We start from the raw sequence: 20757 nt of genomic DNA, 5'->3' as shown, positions 1-20757 counted from the left end.
ATAATGTTTTAAGACGCTAACATAAAATGTGGATAATTTTATAATGAACATATAACCTATAACTGAATTTCTAATTACCAGAAACACATTTCCCCTTTAAAGTTCCTGAGACCATACATATCCAATACTTGCATACATATCCAATCCAATATATACAGTATATTAAACTAACACTATTACTAGTGCTTACACTTATATATACCGTAAGTCTCTTTCATACTTCCAGGCACTTTAGGAGAAAAAAGTTGCATCTTAGAAATTGTAATAGTTTGGCTACAGGGGAGTAACTAGAGGGGAGCAGCACCAGCAATCACGGGGGAGCCCAGAGATGTGGGGGGCCCCAACTACCAAACTAACCTTTCTCCAATATAGGGGACTATACTTCAGATCAGGTGGTTTTGTGGCTACACTTGTTATGGGTGTGAAGATCATGATCACCACACTTGTTTTATGACCCTTGTGAGATGGGCCCCAAGGCTGTGGAGCGCACCAAGGGGTGGCAAGGAAAGGGGTGTGACCATTGGGGGGGGGGTCCCATCAAAATTTTGCTGGTGGGCTCCAGGAAGTACATTTATGCCACTGTATTGGCTATTCTATCCTATTATTTTAATTTCTCCGCCACATTCGATATTTGATCAATCAGTGGCCGATTCTCCCTTTCCCATAAAAAAACTACCTTCTCTCAAATCGATTGTCGAGGGGCCTATTTGGCTGATAATGTGTTGAAAGCCCCCCACAATGTGATGTCAGGGCTATGGCCCTGACAGTTTCCTGAATGTGAACCTTGTTGCATTGTGGGAAATAATGACTTTTTCAGCTGCTAAGGAAGCAGTATCTCTCTCTGTGCATATACATCTTACCTAATAAAATGTGTGACTGCGTCCTTCATCTGCATCCATATCAACCTTAGAGTACATGTCGGTGGGCACTCACGGAAGCAGACGCCAGCTCTTTATGCCTGTGTGGGACACGTGTACCTATAACAAGTAACTATGCAAGCAACTGCCACCAGCGGCCCCTGACAATGGATCAAAGGAGCAGGCTCACGGTCGGATCAAACAACATGACGAATTACACATTGAGTATCAATAATTTCTTGATTTATCTTTCTTTTTTAACTTTTTACTTTGCATTGTATTCTTTTGTTTTTTCCCCTACTGCTATCTTTTGATAAAGTTCCTCTTTAAGAGGTACACATGTTTTCATGCTATATCAGGGCAGAGCTTTGGTTTAGGTCAGGTTACAGCATCCACCAGGTTTACAGTCTTCCTGGTATGAACTGTTTGCATATTTGCTGAAGATTTGGGTTAGTTCCTAGTGTAGGTGCCAGGAAAAGGAGAGACGCATTATAATGCTTGGGGGAGGAGAAACAAATTAAAACACAGAGGAAGGGTGTGTGGCATTTAGTGAAAGCTCTTATCCTGGCACATGCACTTCTTCCTTACACTTCCCAGCAGGTATGTATCAAATAGAAGTACTGCACTTTGTTATAACTATCTTTATCTGTGAGGATGTATTCAGCTTCCTATGGCTGCCACACAGAGTGATGACAAGAAGCTGCCTGTCATTAGCAGATGTCACAGACAGGTCACATTACAGAGCAGTGCTCTGCTCACATCAACTTGTTACTGCACATGACTTTGGCTTTTGTGTTCTGCATATTGGAAACAATTACACAGAGCTGACTGTATTATAGGCTGATCACTGCGATTTAGTCACCATGATGAAATTAGAAAGGAGTTTCCAACGAACATCTGCAGAGCTGTGATTTTTTTTTTTTATACAATTAACTAACTATACAGAGAATTAGGAAGAGAGAGAGAGAGAGTGACAGAACAGATCTGTTTACCATATATTTCTGTATCATGTGCTGTAATTAGAGCTGTATCGGTAGTTAGTGACACACTGCCCTGGATTGACACTTCCTGCTTGCATGAATGGAGCAGCCCACTGCTGTACATTATCAGCTATGTGAAGCAGGTTGGATGCTGTTAAAAGGAGACTTGCATGTATACTCAATGGGATTACTACAGAGGGAGACAGCTGGGTCTACATTGAATGTCTGGCTTCTAATCATTTTATTAAGCACATTTATCTAAATGATGATTTTCATTTCCTACTTGTGCATCATCTTGAACATATTTACATTTTTATTGTTTGGGCTAGGATGACTTATTCTGTCTGTATACTATAAAGATGCCCGGCCGTACAGTAAAGCTAGCCATACATCTAATGATTCTGATTCAATAGACTAAGCAATCGACTTCAGTGTGGTTGATCGAAAAGTTGTTCGATTAGTGGACCACACATTACAAAAGATATCCTATGCGATTTACCTTCACTAAACAATCTGACCAATGTTGTGGTCATCTGTCCTCTGGATGCAAAAATGGATTCAGTGTCAATTGAATGATATGTAAACAGTAGGCAATTGCTGTTTGATCAACCGATATCTTGCATCCTGCTCGATCGACTAAGCTGTTTTTCATTGATTGGGCATACTGGAACACACTCAATTCACTCTCGATTCTATAAAATGATTGAATCAAACTGTCGATCGTACAGCCAAACCGCTAGATGCATGGTCACTTTAAGTTGATCGGAGTGAGGCAGGAGTAGCAGTGGGTCGATCAGAGAGGAATCAGTCCTTTGCCACATCACTAGCATTAGATGTGTGTTAAATTAAATGAACCTGATGGCATGCACCACTTGATAATAATCAGTTTATCAGAGATCAGATTAATTATTGATCAGACAGCTGCCATTGCTAGCTTTATACCATGCCTCAGTCACCCGCACACTCCCTCCCACCTTTTATAAATAAAAGAACAGACATTCCTGATCAACATTTAGTTCATTTATCTATTGGAAATTGACCAAATAGGATAATCATTCAGAAAGTAAGAGCCGTTTGCTTTTATCTGCCACACAAGTGATTATTTTTGTGTAATGTAACTGGCAACTGTCAGGTTAACCTCTTCTCTCCCTGTGCTGCGTATCACATGACTGCAGAACACCAGTAACTACTTGTTCAGCTCAATTAACATGATCCCACCCCTCATCAGTTCCTCCTTTCCAGAAAAGAACAGCTATTTACTTTTATCTGCCACAAAAGGTATATTTTCTGTTGCTCACTTAAAACTGAATTATCACAAATACCTTCTGGTTTAAGAAGGAAAAATAACATTTAGCTTTGCTTTTTGGTCTATTTTGGCCCTTTATACCTTCCAGGTAGTTCTGGGTGTTCCTTAGTACTGGTCCAAGCCCTATCCCATATCAATCTATACCATGCACTGATTAGGACCAAAAAGTCAGAAATACAGTAAAATGATTAGCTACAGACACACTATACACCGGTGGTTTTGAATGTGCAGCCTTGCTTTCAAGGGCATAAAGAGATCATTTACATATTCAGGAGTTATGCATCATGAGAGACCACGGCTGCTCACATAAAGCTAAATTATTGCAAATATCTTCTGTTTTAAGAAGGCAAAATTACATTTAATATTTTTTCAGTGTAATTTAATATTTATCTATCAGTTACAGGGGCTGCTCCAGGACTTTTTTAGTGCGGGTGCTAAGCAGGTGCTAGATCCACAGGTGGGATAACTGGCTACCTGCGGTGCACTAAGCATGCCATGGTGAAAGATAGGTCTAGTGGTCCTCCTCCCTCACCTTTACATCTCCCAGGTGCCTAATGGCTCCCCTCCCTCTCCTATACAGTTCACAGGTGTCTGAAGGACTCCCTTGCTCCCATTTTTTGGTGTCAAGTGGTCCTCCTCCCTTCCCTATACATTTTCCTGGTGTCTAGTGGATTCCCTCCCCATCCCCTTCACATTTCCCTGGTGTCTAGTGGGTCCCCTCCATTTCTGTACGAAAGCTAGTGCAGGTAGTGGGGAGTGGGAGATGAAAGGTAGTAAACACAGTAGGTGATGGCTACATTGTAGGTAAGCTCTCATACTACATGGAAGTAGTAAGATTGATTAATCATTGGCCAGTCAAAATTGGATGTATATGCACCCTTAACCTCCCTGGCGGTACAATAAATCCGCCAGGGGGCAGCGCAGCACTTTTTTTTAATATATTTTTTTTAAAGCATGTAGCTAGCCTAGCGCTAGCTACATGCTTCCCCCCTCCCTTCGCTATCCCTCCCACCCCTCCGATCGCCGCCGGCGCTTTTACCCTGCAGGGATTCTGAACGGGATTCCCTGTATGGGCTTCCCCATCGCCATGGCGACGATCGCGATGACATCACCCACGTCATCGACGCCGTGACGTCAGTTTTCCGATCCACCCCTCAGCACTGCCTGGCACTGATTGGCCAGGCAACAACAGGGGTCTGGGGGGGGGGGGCAGCACGGCGGATAGCGGCGAATCGTCGGGTAGCGGCGGCGATCGTTATGCACACGCAGCTAGCAAAGTGCTAGCTGCGTGTAGCAAAAAAAAATATGTAAATCGGCCCAGCAGGGCCTGAGCGGCACCCTCCGGCGGCTCACCCCGTGTCACACACGGTGTTACCGCCAAGGAGGTTAAACCTGGTACACACCTTCAACTTTGATTGGCCAATCACTAACCAAGGTTACCACCTCCATGTAGTATGAGAGCTTTCCTGCACAATCTGTTTATAGTATTCGAAATCTGTTGACTCTCATACTACGTGGAGGTGGAAACATTGGCAAGTAAGTGGCCAATCAAAATTAAGTCTTAAGGAAAAGAAGTGATAAAATACATCTTTTTCTCATTTATTTTTCGATATGTCCACCTAGGGGCGTGGCAGGGGTGTGGCGGGGCATGTCTTAAAGATGTCCCTCTTATCTCAAACAAAAATTGGGATGTATGTGACAGCTAGAGGCTTTAATTAACTAAACTATAACCACCCCTAGGATGAGCAGAGATATACATTTTAGTAAGATTTTGTGATGCATGACATTTGTCAACACAGGAGAGCTTGCTCAATATGCGGTCAGAATGACGGCCTATGTTGCATGTAATTACAGTCTCACTTCCTCTTATAAAGTTACTTTTCTGAACAGTATATAACCTTGTGATGATTGTGAGAAGTTCCCGGCCTGCATTGTCATGTGTGCTCAGTCAGTATAGATCATAACTCTGCTGACACGTCTTCTTCAGTGTAATTTGTGATATACTCTGCTCAGGAATTGTTCGCCAGTTCCTGTTTCCTTCGCTGCATTTTCCCTCATAATCTGCTGTTCTCTCCACCAGAAGAAGCCAGCCATGGAAAATCCAGGAGCAGAATCAGTGGGAAAGGTGGACCATCCTAGCAATGAAAAGGTGAGAGTATGTGATCATCATCTGTCTCTATGATCAGATACAGCCCAGCCTGAGGACACAAATCCATTTAGAGGACATTTCAGGAAAAATGTGTCTTATTTGCTGCCATTCTCTGGTTTGTAAGGGTTGGGTTTCCACTAGAGCTGAGCATCTGTCTACAAGATGGGCAGCAGCACTCTCCAAATGCATTGTACATAATTCTGAAGCAGTGCTTCAGCTTTTTTTTCCCCCAAACGTGAATTTGGAAGCAGCCTATTGATTTCAATAAGCTGCGATTCTGAATCCAAATTTGTGTACTGGAAATCGCACAGAGTCACCCCTAGTGGCAACGAGCCCTGGGGTCTAAGTCAACATGTCTTTGATCAACCATCAACTGGTTATCAATCAAGTTATAGTGATGAACCACATTGTCTAGCTAATCAGATTTGTAGTGTTGCTACTGTTAACTCTGTGTTGTGTCACTTCATGTAATACTACTTTATTCCCCTTAATTACCCAGCATTCTTCCCCCTGATTGCTTGACAAAAACTTAACACTGTCTTTAGTCACCCATAACATATGAATGAATCATTGGTAGATTTGGTCAAAGTGATCACATTTACCATTGCCATTTTTACATGAATATTACTTTAATATGACTAGACATGAAATCTGAACATCAGGTAACATCTGAACATTAAGGTAATGGAGAAAAAATCTGGTTGATTGTTGTGTAGAAAGTTATGGGTTGGATGACACCCTGATGAAGCCTTCATAAGGCAGGCACAACACGTAGGTGTGCCGGGACTACTTCACCACAAAGGAGCAATCCACTGGCCTTGTCTAGCTACCTTCTTGGAGGTGACGTGTGCACCAACTGCATGGAGTATATAGTGCAGCTCGGTTGCTAGCAACAGTCAGACTGCTTTATACCCTGGGGACTCTGCTATAGCGGCGAAATCCTCTTAACCAGCTCTACGGTGAAGATGGTCCTGCTGCGAAATTAATCCAGAGATTCTGTGAGTTACACAACCGAGGAAGCGCTGACCTGCATATAAGGCAATTGCTTTAGCTGCACCCCAATGTGTCCCCCACTCTGAAGAAGCCGGCCAGTGTGTTGGGTACCGGTACCTGTGTGAGTGATAGTGTTGGAAACGGCATGTGGGTTTTGAACTCAGCGTAGTGGAGTGCTACCATTTTAATTGATTTTAATGTATCATTGGTGTTTGCATTTTTACTACTGAATAAAGGTTGACCAAGTTTCACTTTTTCCTTAACCTTAGGAGCCATGGCACTTTATATATTTCCCTAGGGTTGGATGGTGGCTTTATTAAGAACTGATTAAGTTGGTACTGGGGTTGGTAGTCAGCACTATTAATGCCTAAATCAATATTATAAAAATCAATATTACAGTATATTGTTGTAGTGTGAGACATATGTAGGCTGCAGTAATTGCAGCACCTACTTCTAATGGTGCATTCCTCTAATATGATGCTTCCCTCTGATATGATGAGATGGAAATTGCCATTCTAGTCTTGTATCATGACCCAGAGAGGCAGAAAGACTTTACAGAGGTCTTCCTGATAAAAAATATATTAGATAGGTATAACTTTGGTATTTTACTTATTTTTTGGTCGTAGTGAGGAAATTGAGGGAGGTTGTTTAGTGCGAGTTGGGACTTCCACTCCAGTTTTGTGTTCTTGAATTAATGTAATTTTTTTATTTGACTTTTGATGCTTTTATTTTATCAGTGTAATAGAAGAGTTATAAAGGTCAAGCAGGCCTAGTGGTAGGTCAAAGCTGTTCCCATGTACCTCCAAAGACAGACTATACCATGATGTGGCAGCTACCTGATGCACAATATCTTGGGCTATTATTGTTTTCAGGTGCACTACTGCCTCTTTCTGTTGCTGTGCAACCTTCTCCTCATTCTTCCATCTCTCATCATGTTCATCTGCTGGCCAATGCTTTCAACCGATGTTGCCTCAGCACCAACCACTTCATGCTGTTATTTGTATTTAGCAAATATAATTTTCTTTTTATTTCAATAGAAATAAAAGGGCCACCAAAAACAATGTCATAGTGTCACTTTATAACTGGAGAGAATATGTTACAGTAAATTGAAGCCCACTATGAGTTTTGGTTTGTAAATGTATACCAACTTCCAGAGCACACTCAGGATAAGACGTTTTTAATATACTGTATAACATTCATTTCTAAAGATGATCGTCTATTGGATTTTAGCCTGGCCGTTTTTAAATAACTAATGTTTCAGTTACAGAAAATTGGTATGTTAGCAAATAGGAGTTCTACAAGTCTGAAGTCATTTTTCTTTGTTAGTAGACATCTGCTGAGATAAGATATCAGTCACATAAAGACTGAAATTTTTATTGTTTCAATTCTGTAACAAACTTGCATAGGGAGATGTGAACAATAAATCTGTCCGCAAACTTGACAGCCACTCAGTTCAGCGGTTTCTGGACCAGCAATCTCATGGTTTTGGGTATAACAAATGCGTACTAGCCAACAGCTGTGAGGAGCAAGGAATAATAGGTAATGTCAAAATACCTAAGGTAACAGCTATTATTTCTTCTAAAGTAATGAGCTCTGACAGCATCTGCTTTCCGCTTCATGCTAATCTACCTTTCTTATAGACATAAACATGAATACTTGGCCAAGGGTTTACTAAATCCCACCAGTGCAGTTATACCATGCCTGATTTTCCAACCAGCCCTGTGCAGTAATGCTGAACATGCCATGCTAAGAATAGCAAGTACAGGTGCACAGACAGCTTGGTGTGTTGCTCTCACAGTAAACATTTAGGCTAAAGTCCACACCATGCTGGAGTGTTTACAGTCACAGTGAATCCGATGTATGATCCAGTGTGTGCCCCAACTACTGTTTTGGTATCTGTTGGTGTCCATTGTAGCCCATTGTAGATACTATTGTCTTGTATGTTCTCCTTGGATTATCCAAAAAGTCACTCAAGACTACACTTTACTCTTCACAACTGCAATGGATGTATTGAAAACAGACATGTCTGAACAGATCTTATATATAACACTGAATCTGCTGATATGTACATTTATCCACTTGAACCTAGCCTTACTTAAAGAGTAAAAACTCCAGTGCCAATAATGTAATAAAAAAGTGCTTCATTTTTACAATAATTATGTATAAGTGATTTAGTCAGTGTTTGCCCATTGTAAAAGCTTTCCTCTCCCTGATTTACATTCTGACATTTATCACATGGTGACATTTTTACTGCTGGCAGGTGATGTCAGTGACAGGAGATGCTGCTTATTTTTTGGCAGTTGTAAACAGCTGCTTCCCACAATGCAACGAGGTTCACAGACAGGAAACTATGAGGACCATGGTCCTCACAGTTTCCTGTGGGAGGGGCTTCACCACAATATCAGCCATACAGAGCCCCCTGATGATCCGTTTGTGAAAAGGAAACGGCTTCTCATGTAAAAGGGGGTATCAGCTACTGATTGGGATAAAGTTCAATTCTTGGTTACTGTTTCTCTATAAGTCCCTACATTTTGTGAATTGTCATGACAGAGAAACTAATTAGTGCCTGACATAGGCTTCAATTCATCAAAGGGTGTTCGATAACAAAATCCCAGTCCTTAAAATACCGCATTCGGTATTTTACACTTCACTGTGCTAATTCATCAATATTTTCACACATGTGGTAGATGTTCGGTAAGTTACCGAAGAGGTCCGTGCAGTGAGGGCATTACAATAGGAAAGAGGCAGCACCGACATCCCTATACATGTGCCTTTTATATTTGTTGTGCTGCCTCTGCTCTTGCTGAATCTGTCTCATTAGTCTTAAGTTTCTATTTACTTGCCACAGCTTAGATGAACTGCTGAGAAACATTACACATTCCCTGCTTAGGTAATTTTGCCACGAGCTCCCACTTGCATCCCTGCATATTTAAACAGGCACTCAAGGGGTTACACTACCGAAGGGTGCCTAGAAAAGAAAGGTGCCTGGAAAATAACTTTAATTCTTTTCTCTCCCCTGGCTGCCTGGGGGGGTCTGTTCCACCCGAGAAGCCTGGCCAACCTATCAGCAGCACTTGCAGGGGACAGGGGAGGTTTCTATGGTCCTGTCACACACGGAGAAGGCATTCCAAGCTCCTTATCGACAGGGGAGAGCTGGAGATAAACACCGCACATGTTATCGAATGACATTTTACTGACATGTGTTGAGGTAATCACTTAACAAGTCGGTAATTTATCTCTCTGCACAGGAATGTCTGCTTCTCATGCGGTAACTGCTTTGATGAATTAACATTTTACTAAGTGCTCCGTAAAGTCAGCTGTTTTCAGCATTACCGAATGCGGTAATGCTTGATGAATTGAAGCCATAGTACAGCAGTGTTCTCTTATTGTGCTTGGGTTGCCCTGTAATACAAATGGTCCCATCCAGTCCTGTAGGGAAAAAAGCTTGTTTCAGAAATTTGGTCTTATCTTGGTGAAGGTATGTACCATAAGAACACGTGGATAAACCCTGTTAGTTATACAATGCCCTCCCCACCCACCCACCTGAACCTAAAAAAATAGGCCAAAAGCTTTGATCCACCGATTGGCCAACCCTCCCAATGTGCTGTCGTTGTGCCCCATGCAGAACAAAAAAACACCTAAATATGTATTTTTAGGTGCCAACAAATGCAGAGTGTGCTTACAAGTGTGCTTTAGCATGTAGCTACCTGTGGTCGCTCTTGCTTCCTCTAGTGTCCTCTAGTGTCCTGTGCAACTTCTGAAGTGGCCACTAGAGCTTCAGCCTCACTGTCATGTGACCGCAATGAGTCTGGAGCTCTAATGGCCAGGTCAGAAAGCTGCACAGGATACTAGAGGAAGCAAGCCAGAGTGAGGTCAGGTAGCTATACATACTGTAGTGCGCTTCACAGCACACTCTCCATACAGGGGCACACATTACCAACGTATACCTCCCGTGGGGATACTTTAAATCTAGAGAATTTTACTGATATTATTTCAGGATGTACGACTTCAGTTGACTATTCTAATGCAGTGTACTAATATCCTAAGGCAGCGGTAAATAAGACTGGAAAAAGTACATATCGGAGAATCTTGCTTACAATACGTGACAGCCATCCAGAATGACTTCACAAAAACAATGAAGGAACTAGCAGAAAGTGTCATATAAAATATTCAGAAAACAAGAAAAATGGCAAACTCTGAAACTAAACAATACCAGGCTCATGAAGTAGTGCTGTAGAGAAGGGAAAGTCAGCCACTTAAATACACAGACTGTGGAATTGCAACCCACACAGCAATAGCAGCAACCTGAAGATGCTGGCAATATCTAAATCAATAATGACAATAATAATAATAATCAGAACACATCTTCTTATCTGTAATATAAACAAGAGGTAACGGGTCCACATGTATGTGATGAACAGGGATAGCTTGCTAAGGCTGCTCCATTTGTATCTGTCCAAAGTTCCATCAGAGTTACCTAACTTTCATTACAGGCACACACAGTGGGATTTAAAGGGAACCCAAGGTGAGAGGGATATGGAGGCTGACACGTTTATTTCCTTTAAAATAACGCACATTGCCCAGCAGTCCTGCTGATCCTTTGCCTCTGATACTATTAATATTACAATAACCATGACAAATCTCATAAGATTAGCTGCATGCTTGTTTCAGGTGTGTGATTTAGACCCTTCTGACCAGAAATATCAGCAGGACTGCCAGGCAACAGGTAGTGCTTAAAAGGAAATATAGCAGCTTCACACCTTGGGTACCATTTAGGAATTTGCTTACCAGGGGGATGCCTATGCCCCTGAGGACAGGAAATAAGGGCATGTTGAAGATACAGGGGTAAATAGACCTCATCAATCTACCAGTACAACTTAAAGAGGAACTCCAGCCTAAACAAACATACTGTCATTAAGTTACATTAGTTATGTTAATTAAAATAGATAGGTAATATAATCTCTTACCCACACTGTTTTAAAAGAACAGGCAAATGTTTGATTTCATGATGGCAGCCACCTTTTTGTTTGAAAGGAGGTGACAGGGAGCATGAGACAGTTCCAACTGTCCTGTGTCCTGAGCACCTCTCCCAGTTGCTAGGCAATGTGAACAACAACATAGGAAATCCCATCATGCTCTGCACAGCATAATTTTTCTTTGATGGGTGGAGCTTAGCTAAAAATGCAGCAAAAAATGATGCATTGGTAAGAAAAACAAAGTTCTGATGCTGTGAAACTGTTAAAGAAACACCAAGCCTTTTCAGTTCTGCTGAGTAGATTTTTAGTCCGGAGGTTCACTTTAAGGTGCCCATTATCAAGACACTTTTTAGTTAATGATTGTATTTTTAATCAGATTATTCAGCTTGTATCTTAGGGAAACAGAGAAGATGGTGCACCCAATCAATCTTGAACAATTGCTTTATTGATTATTTCCTAAAAAAAAAAATGAGTCAAACTGAGTGAGAGATTTTTCATGGATACTGTCATGATTGGTTTTGATATAATTGGAAGTGGATTCGTTAATGCTCCTGATCGATTACATTTTCTTTCAATCTAAACAATGTTAAAATTAATGAATTAAATAATTACAAATAAAATTGTTTGCTAAGAATCACACTGTTGATGGGCAACTTCAAGATCACCACCCATTGTTGCAACCAACATAAAAATCACAATACACCTGCAAAAATAAGATATGGACTAACAAAGAATGTCACATAAAGTAAAATGGCTCCCCCCCCCCTCATCTGATAACCTTGGAGATGGGTCACTGATTGCATTGTTTCTTCCATTTGATATATTTTGGCTATATCCATGGATTGCAGAATAATTATGTGTGTAAACTCACTGCACATACAATTCTATAGGCCTGTGTTCACATCTCTGCACTGTGACAGATTGCGTTATTCTAACTCGCTGCATGCAGGCTTTGCATAACGGGTATTTTGTAACGTGCACAGTCTTCATTGCAGTTCACACGTGTTATAGCACATGCGTTACGCAAACCACACAGTGTGAATCCAGCCTTAGTATTAAGTTACATTGTTGTCTATACCAAACATTCAGCTGAAGGAGTTACATGATCTTCTGGCCTATGCGATCCACTGTGTAACCCTTAAACCTTCCTGGCTGTGAGACAACAGGTGTGTCTGAAAAGTTCTTATTTAGCCCGGTCGTTGTACAGCTATTCAAAATAAGCTAGTTTCAACTGAACACATTTTTCATGTCGGTGCCGGGGCAACAAAAATGCATGAAAAATAAAAAAAAAAACACACAAAGCAGAAAACACATGGTTTTCCGCACTGCCTAGTGTTTTCTCCTAGCCTCATGGAGTGTGAGCAGGAGTACAAGAGGGCGATGGTGTAAGTGGTAGATAGTTGATGGTTACATAGCTATGTACTTTACTGAGTAGTCCACAGCTAGTGGTTGGCATTGCTGCATTGCTCCAATCAATTTTCAGTCTAATATCTGCTGAAATGTGATCTCTACAGAGTGCTGCAAGGTGCCAATTTAATTAAATGCACAGCATAATGGCTTATCTGGTTAAAGGGGCACTATGGTGTAAAATTTAAAATATGTGCAAACATATACAAATAAAAAGTACTTTTTTTCCAGAGTAAAATGAGTCATAAATTACTTTTCTATGTTGCTGTCACTTACAGTAGGTAGTAGAAATCTGACAGAAGTGACAGGTTTTGGACTAGTCCATCTCTTCATGGGGATTCTCAGGTGTAACGATTGGTGTCAGCACGCAGAGAGAATCTGATTATTGGCGATCTGCAGTACCACCAAGAATGCAGATATACGCCTGATTATCGATGATCTGCAGAATCAGCGATAATACAGATGTATTACTAACCTCTGGACACCAGAATAGTGAGAGTGTTTGGTGTAACAGTAACAACTCTGAGTGGAGACCACCAGAGGAGCTGGCGGGCTAAGACTCCTGAGAAATTCACCCCTGACTGTGGGTGATATTCCTGTAGCCTGTGGACCCCTGGGCGAGGGACCTAGGCTGGGTTGCAGGAAGCCCTGCAGCTAATATGAAAGGTTTTGCCCTGAACTGGGCTAACGTAATACAGTAATAGCACAATCCTACTCTGGGGTGTGAGGTCCGCAGTCACAACACCCTGGAACTAGTCTGGAGCATAACATAAATAATAATACAATTCCCTAGTCTCGGGTGTGAGGTCCGTGATCATCAACACCCTGGAACTAGTCTGGAGTATAACATAAATGATAATACAATTCCCTAGTCTTGGGTGTGAGGTCCGTGATCATCAACACCCTGGAACTAGTCTGGAATATAACACAAAGACAATACAGTTCCCTAGTCTTGGGTGTGAGGGCCTTGATCTCAACACCCGGGAACTATGCTAGAGAATACACAGAAGATACACAGTATTCCTAGTCTGGGGTGTGAGGGCCTTGATCTCAACACCCTGGAACTGGTCCAACAAATAATAACAGTACAAGGTAATCTGGCTCAGTGTGACTTCCCAGGTCCACCTGGTTCAAACACACTGTAAGGATCTGACTATGGTCTGAATGCTTCCACAAAGTGTTTGCAATGGCAGACAACCAGCAACTGACAAGCAAGCAGAATATATAGTAGCTGAACTCTGCTGCCTCACCCGAGCCACTCAGCCAATCATGAGTCCAGCAGGAATCAGCTGATCGTCCCGATCAGCTGACACTTCCCCTGCCGGTATAAAGGTCCTGACTTCTGGCCCGCGCGTAGCTCTTCATCCATCTATGTGGACTAACAGACCCAGCCACTCCAAAGGCACGCTGCTGCATACAAACCGCCACCTTGGACGCGGAAACAGCCGCTTTGCTGTTAGATCATGCGGCGGCTTTTCCGCGTTCCGCCACACTACCAGACGCGTGCAAACTGCCGCGTTGGACGCGGAATCAGCCGCCTTGCTTTCAGCACACGCGGCGGCTTTTCCGCGTTTTCTCACAGTACCCCCTCCCCCTGAGGAGTGGACTCCGGACATCTCCTTCCTGACTTTCCAGTATGTAGGTTAGAGAATTCCCTTTTTATCTCATACTCAGGCCGGTCATCAATCAACACAGGGTGGGAGGGAGTGGAATCCACCTGCACTGCTGGCTTGAGCAGGGGCACCTGAAATGATTTTTTGTCAGCTTGTTTTTTCCATGATAGAAAGATTTTGGGCCCAAAACCCCTGTCTAAAGCGTCTGCTTTGGCGCTTTTGCTATCTGATTCATGCATGAGAGGTAACCGTGAGGAACAGGATCCGTTAGAAATATCTGTACACTGTCCTGTCTTTCCTGCGACCTGTATCTTGGTATTATCCGCCTCACCCCTCTTTAAACAGTGCTCCTAACAATGGGCTGACCAGTTCAGTAGCTGTCCTGAAGCCCAGTCAATCAGCGGCGAGTGAAGCCGTAACCAGGGCATACCGACCGAGAACAACAGCAGAGCCCTTCATCGGCAAGACCAGGAACTGTAGACTCTCTTCATGCACTGCCCCTAAACAACATGATAGTAGGGGGGTTTTGGAAAGAAACTGGGCACTGCGCAATGGAGAGTCATCCACCGCGGTGACCGAAATCTGCCGGTCGGGCGCGGATAAAGATATCCCCAAGCTTTTAGCAAAATCGTAATCTATGAGGTTCGCTGCTGAACCCGAGTCCACCATGGCTTCTGCGGACTTGGTCCGACCTTACCACGTAACCGAACAAGGAAGGATCAGCCGACTATCGTTCAGAGATGAACCCTGCTCACCTATGGTATTGACTCCCCCCAGGTGGTAGCATTCGTCTGGTCTAGAGGACCCATATAAAGCGTTCTTCTTTGGGCTCCTGTGACTCCTCTTCCCCAGACTCAGCCTTGTGTACCCAATTTGCATAGGTTTGCCTGGGGGTGAGGGAGACCGAGAAGAGTCGCGTAAGATAGACCTTCTGGCCACTCTACCACGAACCTGTCTCTGGTGGCGCAAACGGTGATCTATCTGTATAGCCAAAGAAATTGCCTCATCCAATGATTCGGGCTCAGGATGACCTATCATTACCTCATGAATAGTATCTGACAATCCGGCCAAAAAACAGTCCAGGAGGGCGAACGCGTCCCATCTAGCCGAGACTGCCCACCTCCTGAACTCCGCAGCATAATTCTCTACCGGACCTTTACCTTGACGCAGAAGCTTGAGCTTTCGTTCAGAAGTCGAGGCAATGTCCGGGTCATCGTAAATCATAGCCATAGCCTCAAAAAATTCATCCACAGAGGTCAGGGCCTGATGCCCAATCGGAAGACCATATGCCCAGGTCTGGGAATCCCCTGACAACAGAGTTTTAATGAATGTAATTCTCTGTGCCACGGTTCCAGACGAGTTAGGCCTTAACTCAAAGTATGATAACACTCTATTTCTAAAGTTCCGAAAGTCAGATCTGTCGCCAGAAAACCTTTCAGGTACAGGCATACGTATGTCCGTGCTAAGAGGAGATCGCACTGATTGAAGTTCCTGAATAGCCCCAAATATCTGACATATCTGGGTCTGTTGGTTCAAAACTGCCGCGGAAAGTTGGTTTACCGCGGTGGTCAGGACTTCAACATGGCTATACAGTGCGTCCATTTGGGTTCGGTCTGCCATTCTGTAACCATTGGTGTCAGTACGCAGAGAGAATCTGATTATTGGCGATCTGCAGTACCACCAAGAATGCAGATATATGCCTGATTATCGATGATCTGCAGAATCAGCGATAATACAGATGTATTACTAACCTCTGGACACCAGAATAGTGAGAGTGTTTGGTGTAACAGTAACAACTCTGAGTGGAGACCACCAGAGGAGCTGGCGGCCTAAGACTCCTGAGGAATTCACCCCTGACTGTGGGTGATATTCCTGTAGCCTGTGGACCCCTGGGTGAGGGACCGAGGCTGGGTTGCAGGAAGCCCTGCAGCTAATATGAAAGGTTTTGCCCTGAACTTGGTACGTAATACAGTAATAGCACAATCCTAGTCTGGGGTGTGAGGTCCGTAGTCACAACACCCTGGAACTAGTCTGGAGCATAACATAAATAATAATACAATTCCCTAGTCTCGGGTGTGAGGTCCGTGATCATCAACACCCTGGAACTAGTCTGGAGTATAACATAAATGATAATACAATTCCCTAGTCTTGGGTGTGAGGTCCGTGATCATCAACACCCTGGAACTAGTCTGGAATATAACACAAAGACAATACAGTTCCCTAGTCTTGGGTGTGAGGGCCTTGATCTCAACACCCTGGAACTATGCTAGAGAATACACAGAAGATACACAGTATTCCTAGTCTGGGGTGTGAGGGCCTTGATCTCAACACCCTGGAACTGGTCCAACAAATAATAACAGTACAAGGTAATCTGGCTCAGTGTGACTTCCCAGGTCCACCTGGTTCAAACACACTGTAAGGATCTAACTATGGTCTGAATGCTTCCACAAAGTGTTTGCAATGACAGACAACCAGCAACTGACAAGCAAGCAGAATATATAGTAGCTGAACTCTGCTGCCCCGCCCGAGCCACTCAGCCAATCATGAGTCCAGCAGGAATCAGCTGATCGTCCCGATCAGCTGACACTTCCCCTGCTGGTATAAAGGTCCTGACTTCTGGCCCGCGCGCGCGTAGCTCTTCATCCATCTATGTGGACTAACAGACCCAGCCACTCCAAAGGCACGCTGCTGCGTACAAACCGCCACCTTGGACGCGGAAACAGCCGCTTTGCTGTTAGAACATGCGGCGGCTTTTCCGCGTTCTGCCACACTACCAGACGCGTGCCTACGCGTGCAAACCGCCGCGTTGAACGCGGAATCAGCCGCCTTGCTTTCAGCACACGCGGCGGCTTTTTGCGCGTTTTCTCACATCAGGGATTTATTTATTTTCAAAAGCACTTAGTGAATGGCAGTTGCTCTGTCCAACTGCCAAAATACTATGTAGCGAGCAGGGAAGCTGGCCAGCATCATTGTTTAAATCCTTCCTTAGGGAATATCTTTATAAAGAATAAAAGCCTTGCTGAGAATCCCCTATGAAGAGATGAACTAGTCCAAAACCTGTCGCTTCTGTCAGATTTCTACTACCTACTGTAAGTAACAGCAACATAGGAGAAAAGTAGTTTATGGCTCATTTTACTTTGGAAAAAATGTACTTCTTATTTTTCTATGTTTGCACATATTTTAAATTTTACAATTTTTCACCATAGCGCCCCTTTAAGCATGCATCTAATAGTGTATGCTGACTTTTAAGCTGTAAATAGAATTTTATCATAAATGTTGTTTAGGGAACCCTGGTTCCAGTTTGATGCAGATGGCCTCATTTACCCCTCCTGTGACCTTGGCAAAATTGCATTGGAGGTGAGAGATAGCCAATAGCAGTGTTAGTGTCAAATATCTGTATTATTGTGGTAAATATTCTGGCTCCTTATCGTGCTGGCCTAGATATTTACTGTAGGCTTTATCATTTGATAATTTTCCCTACAGCTGCAAATCTGACCTTCGAGGCGGCTTGTGTTAGATCTAAGCATTTGTTTAGTTCTAGAGGACGGTATTATTATTATGAATACAGTTGTATGCTTCTGGTGCAGTCTGGCCTATTGAGGAAAGTGGAGCTCAGAGCAGGAACATCCTGTTTGGCAATTGGCATCACTCTCGCTCCCAGATTTAAAGAGCAAATAGCCTAGTTATTCTTTCACTATCAAACAGCATCCGGGAAAACTGACAGACAAACACATGCAGATGTTTCCAGATTGTTTTTACTGTATATAGCATTAAAAACAACTCTTTCTGCACTGTCATCCCATCTTTACATAACTACTTCAAGGAAATGTCATTTTTTCGTTATTTTAGTCTTAATATTTTCAGTTCTCAAGGCTATCAAGTTGATCTTTTAGATTTCTTTTATGCAGCCATATGTGTCAAAATGTTTATAAATACAATGTGCAATAGTGCCATTTTACAAGCCCAGCTGAGCTCTGTATACAACAGCTCAGTTCTGCCTGAATGGCTGTAGGCATCATCATTGAGGATGACAGTGCTTGACTTTTCCAGCTGATTATGGTACATCAAATTTGCTGGGGATCCATTGCTAACAACATGTTTGACCAATAAACTTTTAACCACTTCACCCCAAGGCTATTTTTAACCTTACGGACAAGAGCGATTTTCACCTTTCTGTGCTCATCCCTCTCATTTGCCAATAGCTTAATCACTACTAATCACAATGAAATGATCTATATCTTGTTTTTTTTCACCACCAATTGGGCTTTTGGGGTTGATCTTTGTTTTCAGTAATTACTTTATTTTATATGCATTTTAAAGGTAAATACAAGGACAAAATGAAAAAATACATTATTTGTCCAATTTCATCCCCTATGGTTTTAATATAAATACTGCTACTGTACATAAAACCCACACATTTTATCCGCCTATTTGTCCTGGTTATCACAAGATTTTAATTATTTCCCTAGTACAAAGTATGGTGACAATATAGTATTTGGAAATAAAGGTGTATTTTTTCTTTGGTGTTTTTTTTTCACTATTTTCACATGCACTTGCACGGAAATGCACGTGCATGCACGGGAGTGCGCACGTGCACCTGTGGGAGCACGCACGTGCACAGCTATTGTACTGTCTGACCTGAAGCCATTAAGAGGCTCTAGCAGGACGTTTTTATAAGTCAGACAGCATGTCATTATGTGGTTAATAGATACACCTTTCTATAGATTTTGATTAAAAGGGTGATCGGGTATGTATCAAGGGCTCAATGGCTGCATAAACTTGTACTGCATCAGGTGATATAATAATAACCTTTCAACTGTTCCTGATTTGATAGAAAGGCTACTTAACCACTTGAGGACCCACCCTTTACCCCCCCTTAAGGACCAGCGCTTTTTTAGCTGATCTGTGCTGGGTGGGCTGTGCAGCCCCCAGCACAGATCAGGGTGCAGGCAGAGCGACCAGATCGCCCCCCTTTTTTCCCTACTAGGGGGATGATGTACTGAGGGGGTCTGATCGCTCCTGCCTGCCTGGGTGTTGCGGGGGGGCACCTCAAAGCCCCCCTCCGCGGCGAAATTCCCCCCCTCCCTCTCATCCCTGTCCCCCCTGGCAATCTGGGCTGCACAGGACGCTATCCGTCCTGTGCAGCCAGTGACAGGCTGTCCCCAGTCACATGGCGGCGATCCCCGGCCGCTGATTGGCCGGGGATCGCCGATCTGCCTTACGGCGCTGCTGCGCAGCAGCGCTGTACAATGTAAACAAAGCGGATTATTTCCGCTTGTGTTTACATTTAGCCTGCGAGCCGCGATCGGCGGCCCGCAGGCTATTCACGGAGCCCCCCCGCCGTGAATCGACAGGAAGCAGCCGCTCGCGCGAGCGGCTGCTTCCTGATTAATTAGCTTGCAGCCGGCGACGCAGAACTGCGTCGCTGGTCCTGCAGCTGCCACTTTGCCGACGCGCGGTATGAGTGCGCGGTCGGCAAGTGGTTAATAATCTAGCTTCTTAGTGCACAGCAATGTAAAATGCAGGAGAAACAGATATTAATCAGCCTCATGTCTTATGGCTTTCTTGGCTATTACATCACCAAGAAGACAAACAACAACTTTATTCACAACTCACATTACAGACACAAGATGTACAAATACCTTTGCAGCACGGTGGCGTAGTGGTTAGCTCTCTCGCCTTGCAACGCTGGGTCCCTGGTTCGTATCCCAGCCAGGGCACTATCTGCAAAGAGTTTGTATGTTCTCTCCGTGTCTGCGTGGGTTTCCTCCGGGCACTCCGGTTTCCTCCCACATTCCAAAAAACATACGGATAAGTTAATTGGCCCTAGACTACAGTACTTACACTACATAATATAGACATATGGCAATGGTAGGGATTAGATTGTGAGCTCCTTTGAGGGACAGTTAGTGAAAAGATATATATATACATCGTACAGCGCTGCGTAATATGTCGGCACTATATAAATACTAAATAATAATAATAATAATAATAATTTGCTACTAAACCACTGCAAGTGCACACCCTGTGGTTATAGCTAGTAATGCATGTTAACCTAAAGGATATAAAACATAATAGACTTGTTGCTAAATACACATTCCACCATGAATAGACTTCTGAACAAGATCCAGAGACCAAGGTAATAGGCGGTGTACAGACATTCAATTGTGATGGTCAATGATTGACCAAATTTACCACTTCCATATACAGGAGGACCTTCTAAAAAAAAATAGCATATTGTGATAAAGTTCATTATTTTCTGTAATGTACTGATAAACATTAGACTTTCATATATTTTAGATTCATTACACACAACTGAAGTAGTTCAAGCCTTTTATTGTTTTAATATTGATGATTTTGGCATACAGCTCATGAAAACCCAAAATTCCTATCTCAAAAAATTAGCATATTTCATCCGACCAATAAAAGAAAAGTGTTTTTAAAACAAAAAATCAACCTTCAAATAATTATGTTCA

The 20757-nt window shown here is 43.0% G+C and overlaps 1 protein-coding gene across 2 annotated transcripts in view; it reads left to right on the top strand.

The window, feature by feature from the left end:
- The first annotated feature begins 1374 nt into the window (after nucleotides 1–1374).
- Nucleotides 1375–20757, top strand: part of HK3 (hexokinase 3) — a 151504-nt gene continuing 132121 nt past the window's right edge. The window contains exons 1-2 of one of the 2 annotated variants that reach the window (XM_068277047.1): nucleotides 1375–1457; nucleotides 5227–5292. In XM_068277047.1, the coding sequence (XP_068133148.1) occupies nucleotides 5236–5292 (57 nt within the window). In that variant the 5' untranslated portion in view covers nucleotides 1375–1457; nucleotides 5227–5235. Of the gene's footprint in view, nucleotides 1458–5223; nucleotides 5293–20757 lie in introns of both variants that reach the window. The other variant, XM_068277046.1, reaches the window with a different exon arrangement.

Source organism: Hyperolius riggenbachi, chromosome 3 (assembly GCF_040937935.1).
Source record: "Hyperolius riggenbachi isolate aHypRig1 chromosome 3, aHypRig1.pri, whole genome shotgun sequence".
Taxonomy (NCBI): domain Eukaryota; kingdom Metazoa; phylum Chordata; class Amphibia; order Anura; family Hyperoliidae; genus Hyperolius; species Hyperolius riggenbachi.
The sequence above is the reverse complement of the archived record's forward strand: the minus strand, read 5'-3'. Positions and strand labels throughout refer to the sequence as shown.